Raw genomic sequence first — 12,847 nt, forward strand, 5'->3', positions numbered from 1 at the left:
AAGTGGGGCTTCAGCCAATCAGAAACATTATCAAGGGACATGGTGGGTAGGTAGCTTGAAGAGACTGAAGCGGGGCTTCAGCCAATCAGAAACATTAACAAGGTGTGACATGGACCGCATGTTCGTTCACTGCTTGCATGCTGTATGAAAGGTTGACCGCATCAGTATCAAAGTAACCAGCAAGGCAGATAGGTTTTAAAGCGAGATAAATAGACAGATAGATGGTGCAGTAGATGGAGCGGACTGACTGACTGACTGACTGACTGACTGACTGACTGACTGACTGACTGACAGACTGACAGACTAACCGGCACAGCAGACCAACTGACTGACCAACCGATTTAACATGAACCCTAACCCTCTTTCTGTATCTCTCCTTCCCTCGCTCTGCTTCTATCCCTCCCCCCTCTTTATCCTCAGAATGATCTCCATCGTGCCATTCAGAGGACCCACTCGGCCATGTTCAACCAGGTTCTCATCCTCATCTGCACCCTACTCTGTCTGGTCTTCACTGGGTATGTGTCCTCTGATCTCAGCCTCTCTTCCCTGGAGCTCCCTAAATCTGGGCCCATGGGCTGCAACTCATTCCACAAAGCTGTTCCCTGCCATCTGCCCTTTTTCATTCCCACTCGCAGATCTGATAGAATCTGGTTAAGGGTAAGCAACATTGAAAAAAGGAGGTGGACTTGGTTGTAATGACAACATCAACAACCAGCTTGGCCCACAGATAGTTTTCTCATGCCCAGTTGTTTCAGATCTGTGAAGGGGAGTGAACAAGGGCATCTAGGAGGAAACAACTTTCTGGAATGAAATACAGCCCCTGATCTCCCCCCTTCATCCCTGGTGCTCCCTGGGACCCTCTCCTCCATCCACTGACATCTTGACTCCTCATTATCCAATACAGGAAATGAACTGATGAAGTCAGGCAGAACAGAGAGCAGAATCAATGGTGTGATTCTCACTGATTCAACAGGTCAGAGTAGAAGTGTTGTGGTGCATCGATCGTTGGGAATGTAGGGTTTTGATCCTTAATCTGCCAGGTTGAATTTCAATGTGGATAGTATATGTATGTCAAACTGTCTGTTTAAATATCACAAGTGATGAGATCAGTAGGACTCAGGCCAAGTTGTAACAGTAAGTTAGGTTACATTGGATCATCATCATGTAAAATTCACCTTTCTCTTAGACTTTTTAATTTTATTTCACCTTTATTTAACTAGGCAAGTAAGTTAAGAACAAATTATTTTTTACAATGACGGCCTACACCGGCCAAACACAGAAGATGCTGGACCAATTGTGCGCCACCCTATGGGACTCCCAGTCACAGTCGGTTGTGATACACCCTGGATTCAAACCAGGGTGTCTGTAGTAACGCCTCAAGCACTGAGATGCAGTGCCTTAGACCGCTGTGCCACGCGGGAGCCATTGATCATTCAATGTGTCCATGTTTTAATTGAACCTTATTCAAATAAGCTCACTGCTCTTTCCTCATGCATACAGATATCGGATCTTCCTCACAGGAGGAAAATAATCCTGCTGCAGGAGGATTTGAATAAATATTTTAAAAGTATAATCACAGCCAGGGGGCAACTGGAAGCAGTGTTTGTAGGCCCTACAATGCAGTAGCGTACCTAGGGGGCTATGGTTCGGGGAAGGCTCCGCTAACCAACCGACCTCATACCATCCAGTATTCTCAAGGCTTGTTAGAGCATTGTGACCTGACATAGTGTAGTGTTCTGAGCAGCAAGCTTCAGTGCTGAGTATCAGAAGTTCACGCCTGGTTCTGGGCAATCATTTTAACACTTTGTGTGAAAGGAAACTAATGTTGGTGTAGCCTACTGACTCTTATCATTCTATTCGTTCCCTATTTAAGTTACCCAACAGTGTCTGATATGGTCATTTCTTATCAAGATCTGGGGTAAAATAACCCTGTACTGTCCATATTTGAAATGTGTAACTACATCAAGTCTATCTGGGGATTGAGTTATTTGTGCCAGAAGGCCCGTGGGCCAGAATCAAACCCACGCCGACACAGTAGGCCTATATGTTCACACTGAAGGCAGCAGCCCTAACTGCTAGACCACCCCAGGCCACAATTGAACTACATTTTGACAGTTCATCCGTAACTTTAAGATACACTTGAACACTGTATATGAAACGACGGTTGTTGATGTGTATGGCTGTGTTTCAGATAGATTTTATACGTTTGAATGTTTCAGTATTAGGAGCTAGCTAGGGTTAGCGTTTGAGCGAGCGAGAGAGAACATAATTTTGATAGCAAACCCTGATCCCAATGACTCGACTGCCCCCGCATGGAGAGAAAGAGAAATGTTCATTTTCAGCCACGCACGGAGCTCATTTAGAATTGCATCTGGAAAATTCCCTGTGACAAAAGGATCGATCAAGTTAAGATCCGACATCTGAAGCTCTGAGTTCCGGCATTATAGTGGTTCTCCATAATGCAAAATCAGCAACGTACGATGTCAACCGTCTATGCTCGCGAGACTACCTTGTGCAAAATGTCACCCCTAAATGTGAAATCCCTCTCTTCCTTCCAGGGCGTGTGGTATTCAGCATCTTGAGAGAGCATCCAATCAGAACCTGACTCTGTTCAACTCTCTGTATTTCTGCATCGTCACCTTCTCTACCGTGGGCTACGGTGACGTCACACCTCATATCTGGCCCTCTCAGCTGCTGGTGGTTATTCTCATCTGTGTGGCCCTCGTGGTCCTCCCGCTACAGGTATGACACTGTATATAACAGTGCTTACACAATAGCCTATTACCACAGCCATTTTCCAAGGATAATTGAGGCTGAAAAGAATCTCAGACACGTTATCACAAGATTTCATTTGTGTTTGTATCTATTAGGGATCTCCATTAGTTCCTGCCAAGGCAGCAGCTACTCTTCCTGGGGTTTATTATAGATCTCCATTAGTTCCTGCCAAGGCAGCAGCTACTCTTCCTGGGGTTTATTATAGATCTCCATTAGTTCCTGCCAAGGCAGCAGCTACTCTTCCTGGGGTTTATTATAGATCTCCATTAGTTCCTGCCAAGGCAGCAGCTACTCTTCCTGGGTTTATTATAGATCTCCATTAGTTCCTGCCAAGGCAGCAGCTACTCTTCCTGGGGTTTATTATAGATCTCCATTAGTTCCTGCCAAGGCAGCAGCTACTCTTCTTGGGGTGTATTATAGTACTCCATTAGTTCCTGCCAAGGCAGCAGCTACTCTTCCTGGGGTTTATTATAGATCTCCATTAGTTCCTGCCAAGGCAGCAGCTACTCTCCCTGGGGTTTATTATAGATCTCCATTAGTTCCTGCCAAGGCAGCAGCTACTCTTCCTGGGGTCCAAACGCATTAAGGCACTTACATTACTTATAAAACACAAGATAAATCATATAACATTATTACACCACTACATATCTACAATACAAAAGGTATAATACCACCATACAACAATATTACAATGAACGTGTGTGTAGAGTGTGGGTGCTAGCGTGTGTGTGCGTATGCGTGTGTCTGTTCCTGTGTGTGTCTCTTCACAGTCGCTGCTGTTCCATAAGGTGTATTTTTATCTTTTTTTATCTGAGTCTACTGCTTCCCTCAGTTACCTGATATGGAATAGAATTCCATGCTCTAGGTAGTACTGTGTGCCTCCCATAGTCTGTTCTGGACTAGAAAGGTCGGGGCGGCAGGTAGCCTCGTGGTTAGAGCGTTGGACTAGTATCCGAAAGGTTGCAAGATCGAATCCCCGAGCTGACAAGGTTAATATGTGTTGTTCTGCCCCTGAACAAGGCAGTTAACCCACTGTTCCTAGGCTGTCATTAAATATAAAAATTTGTTCTTAACTGACTTGCCTAGTTAAATAAAGGGGGAAAAAAAGAATGGCCTGATAAGAAGTGTTTTGAAATGATAGATGTATACCTGTAGTAGTAACCAGTCATGAGGTAACATCCTCAATGCTAAGACTACTAACTTCATGTTCGAGAACAAACAGACGTAGACGTCAGGTGTAAACAATGCCAACGTATGACGGCAAACGCTTTCTGAGAATGAACATAATTTGCTTGTCATGCTCCGACCTCATATGCACCGTCCATCGTCAGTAATGAGAACACAACTCAAAGCTTTGTTCTCGCTGAGAGTGAGGCACAACAACACCTTGTTAGTTATCCTCCCATATCTTAGTTCCAGCAGCAGCCCTCCTTATTAAACCGTTTTATACAGTATGTGGACTAAATGCCCACAGAATAAATGAACTGATGAATAGAATCCATAGAAATCCATTTGATGAACCTTCCTGCAGCATCAGCAGTTTAACTCCCTACTCTGTCACCCTTCTCTTTCTGTCACCTTCCCCACTCTCTCACCCTTCTCTTTCTGTCACCTTCCTAACTCTGTCACCCTCCTACCTCTGTCACCCTCCTACCTCTGTCACCCTCCTAACATGTTATGCCGTAAGTGTATTACAAAGCGTACAGTAGGTTGTTGTAACCTCAAATATGTGTGCGTGTGTGTGTGTGCGTGTGCGTGTGTGCGTGTGTGCGTGTGTGCGTGTGTGTGTGTGTGTGTGTGTGTGCGTGCGTGCGTGTGTGTGTGTGTGTGTGTGTGTGTGTGTGTGTGTGTGTGTGTGTGTGTGTGTGTGTGTGTGTGTGTGTGTGTGTGTGTGTGTGTGTGTGTGTGTGTGTGTGTGTGTGTCAGTTTGAGGAGTTGGCCTATCTGTGGATGGAGCGTCAGAAGTCAGGAGGGAACTACAGCAGACACCGTGCCCAGACAGAGAAACACGCCGTCCTGTGTGTCAGCTCTCTGAAGATTGACTTGCTCATGGACTTCCTCAATGAGTTCTACGCTCATCCTAGATTACAGGTCGGTCTACAGGAATAGAAGAAGGCAATGTTATTTGGTAGGTCTCTACAGGAATAGATGAAGGCTATGATATTGGTAGGTCTCTACAGGAATTGAGGAAGGCTATGATATTGGTAGGTCTCTACAGGAATTGAGGAAGGCTATGATATTTGGTAGGTCTCTACAGGAATTGAGGAAGGCTATGATATTGGTAGGTCTCTACAGGAATAGATGAAGGCTATGATATTGGTAGGTCTCTACAGGAATTGAGGAAGGCTATGATATTGGTAGGTCTCTATAGGAATTGAGGAAGGCTATGATATTGGTAGGTCTCTACAGGAATTGAGGAAGGCTATGATATTGGTAGGTCTCTACAGAAATAGAGCCCTTGTTCAGGACTATGTTATTTGGTGTGCACTCCAAAGACAGTGCTAAAGTACAGACCTCAATATTGATGTTTTATTTAGCGCACAAGTCATTTAGACAGTCCACTCTGGTTCCTAACAAAATGTGCATTTAGCTTGCAAAATATAATAAAATATGCAAACCTTCAGTGTAGATGTTAGGCATCTAACAGGTATTTCTCCTGGTCTCCTGATGTTAGGTATCTACCCTGCTCTCCTGATGTTAGGTATCTAACAGGTATCTACCCTGCTCTCCTGATGTTAGGTATCTAACAGGGTATCTACCCTGCTCTCCTGATGTTAGGTATCTAACAGGTATCTACCCTGCTCTCCTGATGTTAGGCATCTAACAGGTATCTACCCTGCTCTCCTGATGTTAGGTATCTAACAGGTATCTACCCTGCTCTCCTGATGTTAGGTATCTAACAGGTATCTACCACACTCTCCTGATGTTAGGTATCTAACAGGTATCTACCACACTCTCCTGATGTTAGGTATCTAACGCTCTCCTGATGTTAGGTATCTACCCTGCTCTCCTGATGTTAGGTATCTAACAGGTAACTACCCTGCTCTCCTGATGTTAGGTATATAACAGGTATCTACCACACTCTCCTGATGTTAGGTATCTAACAGGTGTCTACACTGCTCTCCTGATGTTAGGCATCTAACAGGTATCTACCACACTCTCCTGATGTTAGGCATCTAACAGGTATCTACCACACTCTCCTGATGTTAGGTATCTAACAGGTATCTACCCTGCTCTCCTGATGTTAGGTATCTAACAGGTATCTACCCTGCTCTCCTGATGTTAGGTATCTAACAGGTATCTACCACACTCTCCTGATGTTAGGTATCTAACAGGTGTCTACACTGCTCTCCTGATGTTAGGTATCTAACAGGTATCTACCACACTCTCCTGATGTTAGGTATCTAACAGGTATCTACCACACTCTCCTGATGTTAGGTATCTAACAGGTGTCTACCCTGCTCTCCTGATGTTAGGTATCTAACAGGTATCTACCCTGCTCTCCTGATGTTAGGTATCTAACAGGTGTCTACCCTGCTCTCCTGATGTTAGGTATCTAACAGGTATCTACCCTGCTCTCCTGATGTTAGGTATCTAACAGGTATCTACCCTGCTCTCTTGATGTTAGGTATCTAACAGGTATCTACCACACTCTCCTGATGTTAGGTATCTAACAGGTATCTCTCCTGCTCTCCTGATGTTAGGTATCTAACAGGTGTCTCTCCTGCTCTCCTGATGTTAGGTATCTAAAAGGTATCTACCACACTCTCCTGATGTTAGGTATCTAACAGGTATCTACCACATTCTCCTGATGTTAGGTATCTAACAGGTTTCTACCCTGCTCTCCTGATGTTAGGTATCTAACAGGTATCTACCCTGCTCTCCTGATGTTAGGTATCTAACAGGTGTCTACCCTGCTCTCCTGATGTTAGGTATCTAACAGGTATCTACCCTGCTCTCCTGATGTTAGGTATCTAACAGGTATCTACCCTGCTCTCCTGATGTTAGGTATCTAACAGGTATCTACCACACTCTCCTGATGTTAGGTATCTAACAGGTATCTCTCCTGCTCTCCTGATGTTAGGTATCTAACAGGTGTCTACCCTGCTCTCCTGATGTTAGGTATCTAACAGGTGTCTACCCTGCTCTCCTGATGTTAGGTATCTAACAGGTATCTACCCTGCTCTCCTGATGTTAGGTATCTAACAGGTATCTACCCTGCTCTCCTGATGTTAGGTATCTAACAGGTGTCTACCCTGCTCTCCTGATGTTAGGTATCTAACAGGTACCTACCCTGCTCTCCTGATGTTAGGTATCTAACAGGTATCTACCCTGCTCTCTTGATGTTAGGTATCTAACAGGTATCTACCACACTCTCCTGATGTTAGGTATCTAACAGGTATCTCTCCTGCTCTCCTGATGTTAGGTATCTAACAGGTGTCTACCCTGCTCTCCTGATGTTAGGTATCTAACAGGTGTCTACTCTGCTCTCCTGATGTTAGGTATCTAACAGGTATCTACCCTGCTCTCCTGATGTTAGGTATATAACAGGTATCTACCACACTCTCCTGATGTTAGGTATCTAACAGGTATCTACCCTGCTCTCCTGATGTTAGGTATCTAACAGGTATCTACCACACTCTCCTGATGTTAGGTATCTAACAGGTATCTACCACACTCTCCTGATGTTAGGTTTCTAACAGGTATCTACCACACTCTCCTGATGTTAGGTATCTACCCTGCTCTCCTGATGTTAGGTATCTAACAGATGTCTCTCCTGCTCTCCTGATGTTAGGTATCTAACAGGGTATCTACCCTGCTCTCCTGATGTTAGGTATCTAACAGGTATCTCTCCTGCTCTCCTGATGTTAGGTATCTAACAGGTATCTACCCTGCTCTCCTGATGTTAGGTATCTAACAGGTGTCTACACTGCTCTCCTGATGTTAGGTATCTAACAGGTATCTACCCTGCTCTCCTGATGTTAGGTATCTAACAGGTATCTACCCTGCTCTCCTGATGTTAGGTATCTAACAGGTATCTACCCTGCTCTCCTGATGTTAGGTATCTAACAGGTATCTACCCTGCTCTCCTGATGTTAGGTATCTAACAGGTATCTACCCTGCTCTCCTGATGTTAGGTATCTAACAGGTATCTACCCTGCTCTCCTGATGTTAGGTATCTAACAGGTATCTCTCCTGCTCTCCTGATGTTAGGTATCTAACAGGTATCTACCCTGCTCTCCTGATGTTAGGTATCTAACAGGTGTCTACCCTGCTCTCCTGATGTTAGGTATCTAACAGGTATCTACCCTGCTCTCCTGATGTTAGGTATCTAACAGGTATCTACCCTGCTCTCCTGATGTTAGGTATCTAACAGGTATCTACCCTGCTCTCCTGATGTTAGGTATCTAACAGGTATCTACCCTGCTCTCCTGATGTTAGGTATCTAACAGGTATCTACCACATTCTCCTGATGTTAGGTATCTAACAGGTATCTACTCTGCTCTCCTGATGTTAGGTATCTAACAGGTATCTACCCTGCTCTCCTGATGTTAGGTATCTAACAGGTATCTACCACATTCTCCTGATGTTAGGTATCTAACAGGTATCTACTCTGCTCTCCTGATGTTAGGTATCTAACAGGTATCTACCACACTCTCCTGATGTTAGATATCTAACAGGTATCTACCCTGCTCTCCTGATGTTAGGTATCTAACAGGTATCTACCCTGCTCTCCTGATGTTAGGTATCTAACAGGTATCTACCCTGCTCTCCTGATGTTACGTATCTAACATTTACATTACATTTAAGTCATTTAGCAGACGCTCTTATCCAGAGCGACTTACAAATTGGTGCATTCACCTTATGACATCCAGTGGAACAGCCACTTTACAATAGTGCATCAAGATCTTTTAAGGGGGGGGGGGGGGTCAGAAGGATTGCTTTATCCTATCCTAGGTATTCCTTAAAGAGGTGGGGTTTCAGGTGTCTCTGGAAGGTGGTGATTGACTCCGCTGTCCTGGCGTCGTGAGGGAGTTTGTTCCACCATTGGGGGGCCAGAGCAGCGAACAGTTTTGACTGGGCTGAGCGGGAACTGTACTTCCTCAGTGGTAGGGACAGGTATCTACCCTGCTCTCCTGATGTTAGGTATCTAACAGGTATCTACCCTGCTCTCCTGATGTTAGGTATCTAACAGGTATCTACCACACTCTCCTGATGTTAGGTATCTAACAGGTATCTACACTGCTCTCCTGATGTTAGGTATCTAACAGGTGTCTACCCTGCTCTCCTGATGTTAGGCATCTAACAGGTATCTACCCTGCTCTCCTGATGTTAGGTATCTAACAGGTGTCTACCCTGCTCTCCTGATGTTAGGCATCTAACAGGTATCTACCCTGCTCTCCTGATGTTAGGTATCTAACAGGTGTCTACCCTGCTCTCCTGATGTTAGGTATCTAACAGGTGTCTACCCTGCTCTCCTGATGTTAGGTATCTAACAGGTATCTACCCTGCTCTCCTGATGTTAGGTATCTAACAGGTATCTACCCTGCTCTCCTGATGTTAGGTATCTAACAGGTGTCTACCCTGCTCTCCTGATGTTAGGTATCTAACAGGTATCTACCCTGCTCTCCTGATGTTAGGTATCTAACAGGTATCTACCCTGCTCTCCTGATGTTAGGTATCTAACAGGTATCTACCCTGCTCTCCTGATGTTAGGTATCTAACAGGTATCTACCCTGCTCTCCTGATGTTAGGTATCTAACAGGTATCTACCCTGCTCTCCTGATGTTAGGTATCTAACAGGTATCTACCACACTCTCCTGATGTTAGGTATCTAACAGGTGTCTACACTGCTCTCCTGATGTTAGGTATCTAACAGGTATCTACCACACTCTCCTGATGTTAGGTATCTAACAGGTATCTACCACACTCTCCTGATGTTAGGTATCTAACAGGTGTCTACCCTGCTCTCCTGATGTTAGGTATCTAACAGGTATCTACCCTGCTCTCCTGATGTTAGGTATCTAACAGGTGTCTACCCTGCTCTCCTGATGTTAGGTATCTAACAGGTATCTACCCTGCTCTCCTGATGTTAGGTATCTAACAGGTATCTACCCTGCTCTCTTGATGTTAGGTATCTAACAGGTATCTACCACACTCTCCTGATGTTAGGTATCTAACAGGTATCTCTCCTGCTCTCCTGATGTTAGGTATCTAACAGGTGTCTCTCCTGCTCTCCTGATGTTAGGTATCTAAAAGGTATCTACCACACTCTCCTGATGTTAGGTATCTAACAGGTATCTACCACATTCTCCTGATGTTAGGTATCTAACAGGTTTCTACCCTGCTCTCCTGATGTTAGGTATCTAACAGGTATCTACCCTGCTCTCCTGATGTTAGGTATCTAACAGGTGTCTACCCTGCTCTCCTGATGTTAGGTATCTAACAGGTATCTACCCTGCTCTCCTGATGTTAGGTATCTAACAGGTATCTACCCTGCTCTCCTGATGTTAGGTATCTAACAGGTATCTACCACACTCTCCTGATGTTAGGTATCTAACAGGTATCTCTCCTGCTCTCCTGATGTTAGGTATCTAACAGGTGTCTACCCTGCTCTCCTGATGTTAGGTATCTAACAGGTGTCTACCCTGCTCTCCTGATGTTAGGTATCTAACAGGTATCTACCCTGCTCTCCTGATGTTAGGTATCTAACAGGTATCTACCCTGCTCTCCTGATGTTAGGTATCTAACAGGTGTCTACCCTGCTCTCCTGATGTTAGGTATCTAACAGGTATCTACCCTGCTCTCCTGATGTTAGGTATCTAACAGGTATCTACCCTGCTCTCTTGATGTTAGGTATCTAACAGGTATCTACCACACTCTCCTGATGTTAGGTATCTAACAGGTATCTCTCCTGCTCTCCTGATGTTAGGTATCTAACAGGTGTCTACCCTGCTCTCCTGATGTTAGGTATCTAACAGGTGTCTACTCTGCTCTCCTGATGTTAGGTATCTAACAGGTATCTACCCTGCTCTCCTGATGTTAGGTATATAACAGGTATCTACCACACTCTCCTGATGTTAGGTATCTAACAGGTATCTACCCTGCTCTCCTGATGTTAGGTATCTAACAGGTATCTACCACACTCTCCTGATGTTAGGTATCTAACAGGTATCTACCACACTCTCCTGATGTTAGGTTTCTAACAGGTATCTACCACACTCTCCTGATGTTAGGTATCTACCCTGCTCTCCTGATGTTAGGTATCTAACAGATGTCTCTCCTGCTCTCCTGATGTTAGGTATCTAACAGGGTATCTACCCTGCTCTCCTGATGTTAGGTATCTAACAGGTATCTCTCCTGCTCTCCTGATGTTAGGTATCTAACAGGTATCTACCCTGCTCTCCTGATGTTAGGTATCTAACAGGTGTCTACACTGCTCTCCTGATGTTAGGTATCTAACAGGTATCTACCCTGCTCTCCTGATGTTAGGTATCTAACAGGTATCTACCCTGCTCTCCTGATGTTAGGTATCTAACAGGTATCTACCCTGCTCTCCTGATGTTAGGTATCTAACAGGTATCTACCCTGCTCTCCTGATGTTAGGTATCTAACAGGTGTCTACCCTGCTCTCCTGATGTTAGGTATCTAACAGGTGTCTACTCTGCTCTCCTGATGTTAGGTATCTAACAGGTATCTACCCTGCTCTCCTGATGTTAGGTATATAACAGGTATCTACCACACTCTCCTGATGTTAGGTATCTAACAGGTATCTACCCTGCTCTCCTGATGTTAGGTATCTAACAGGTATCTACCACACTCTCCTGATGTTAGGTATCTAACAGGTATCTACCACACTCTCCTGATGTTAGGTTTCTAACAGGTATCTACCACACTCTCCTGATGTTAGGTATCTACCCTGCTCTCCTGATGTTAGGTATCTAACAGATGTCTCTCCTGCTCTCCTGATGTTAGGTATCTAACAGGGTATCTACCCTGCTCTCCTGATGTTAGGTATCTAACAGGTATCTCTCCTGCTCTCCTGATGTTAGGTATCTAACAGGTATCTACCCTGCTCTCCTGATGTTAGGTATCTAACAGGTGTCTACACTGCTCTCCTGATGTTAGGTATCTAACAGGTATCTACCCTGCTCTCCTGATGTTAGGTATCTAACAGGTATCTACCCTGCTCTCCTGATGTTAGGTATCTAACAGGTATCTACCCTGCTCTCCTGATGTTAGGTATCTAACAGGTATCTACCCTGCTCTCCTGATGTTAGGTATCTAACAGGTATCTACCCTGCTCTCCTGATGTTAGGTATCTAACAGGTATCTACCCTGCTCTCCTGATGTTAGGTATCTAACAGGTATCTCTCCTGCTCTCCTGATGTTAGGTATCTAACAGGTATCTACCCTGCTCTCCTGATGTTAGGTATCTAACAGGTGTCTACCCTGCTCTCCTGATGTTAGGTATCTAACAGGTATCTACCCTGCTCTCCTGATGTTAGGTATCTAACAGGTATCTACCCTGCTCTCCTGATGTTAGGTATCTAACAGGTATCTACCCTGCTCTCCTGATGTTAGGTATCTAACAGGTATCTACCCTGCTCTCCTGATGTTAGGTATCTAACAGGTATCTACCACATTCTCCTGATGTTAGGTATCTAACAGGTATCTACTCTGCTCTCCTGATGTTAGGTATCTAACAGGTATCTACCCTGCTCTCCTGATGTTAGGTATCTAACAGGTATCTACCACATTCTCCTGATGTTAGGTATCTAACAGGTATCTACTCTGCTCTCCTGATGTTAGGTATCTAACAGGTATCTACCACACTCTCCTGATGTTAGATATCTAACAGGTATCTACCCTGCTCTCCTGATGTTAGGTATCTAACAGGTATCTACCCTGCTCTCCTGATGTTAGGTATCTAACAGGTATCTACCCTGCTCTCCTGATGTTACGTATCTAACATTTACATTACATTTAAGTCATTTAGCAGACGCTCTTATCCAGAGCGACTTACAAATTGGTGCATTCACCTTATGACATCCAGTGGAACAGCCACTTT

General features: G+C 44.6%; 1 protein-coding gene across 17 annotated transcripts in view; it reads left to right on the plus strand.

The window, feature by feature from the left end:
• The window catches only part of LOC129826683 (potassium channel subfamily T member 1-like), a 152,090-nt gene that overhangs the window by 96,374 nt on the left and 42,869 nt on the right, over positions 1 to 12,847 (plus strand). For all 17 annotated transcript variants that reach the window (XM_055887669.1, XM_055887668.1, XM_055887672.1 and 14 more), the window contains 3 exons: positions 421 to 515; positions 2,559 to 2,742; positions 4,702 to 4,866. In XM_055887669.1, the coding sequence (XP_055743644.1) occupies positions 421 to 515; positions 2,559 to 2,742; positions 4,702 to 4,866 (444 nt within the window). The remainder of the gene's footprint in view (positions 1 to 420; positions 516 to 2,558; positions 2,743 to 4,701; positions 4,867 to 12,847) is intronic.

The sequence above is a fragment of the Salvelinus fontinalis genome, chromosome 28 (genome assembly GCF_029448725.1).
Source record: "Salvelinus fontinalis isolate EN_2023a chromosome 28, ASM2944872v1, whole genome shotgun sequence".
NCBI classification, from domain to species: Eukaryota; Metazoa; Chordata; class Actinopteri; order Salmoniformes; family Salmonidae; genus Salvelinus; species Salvelinus fontinalis.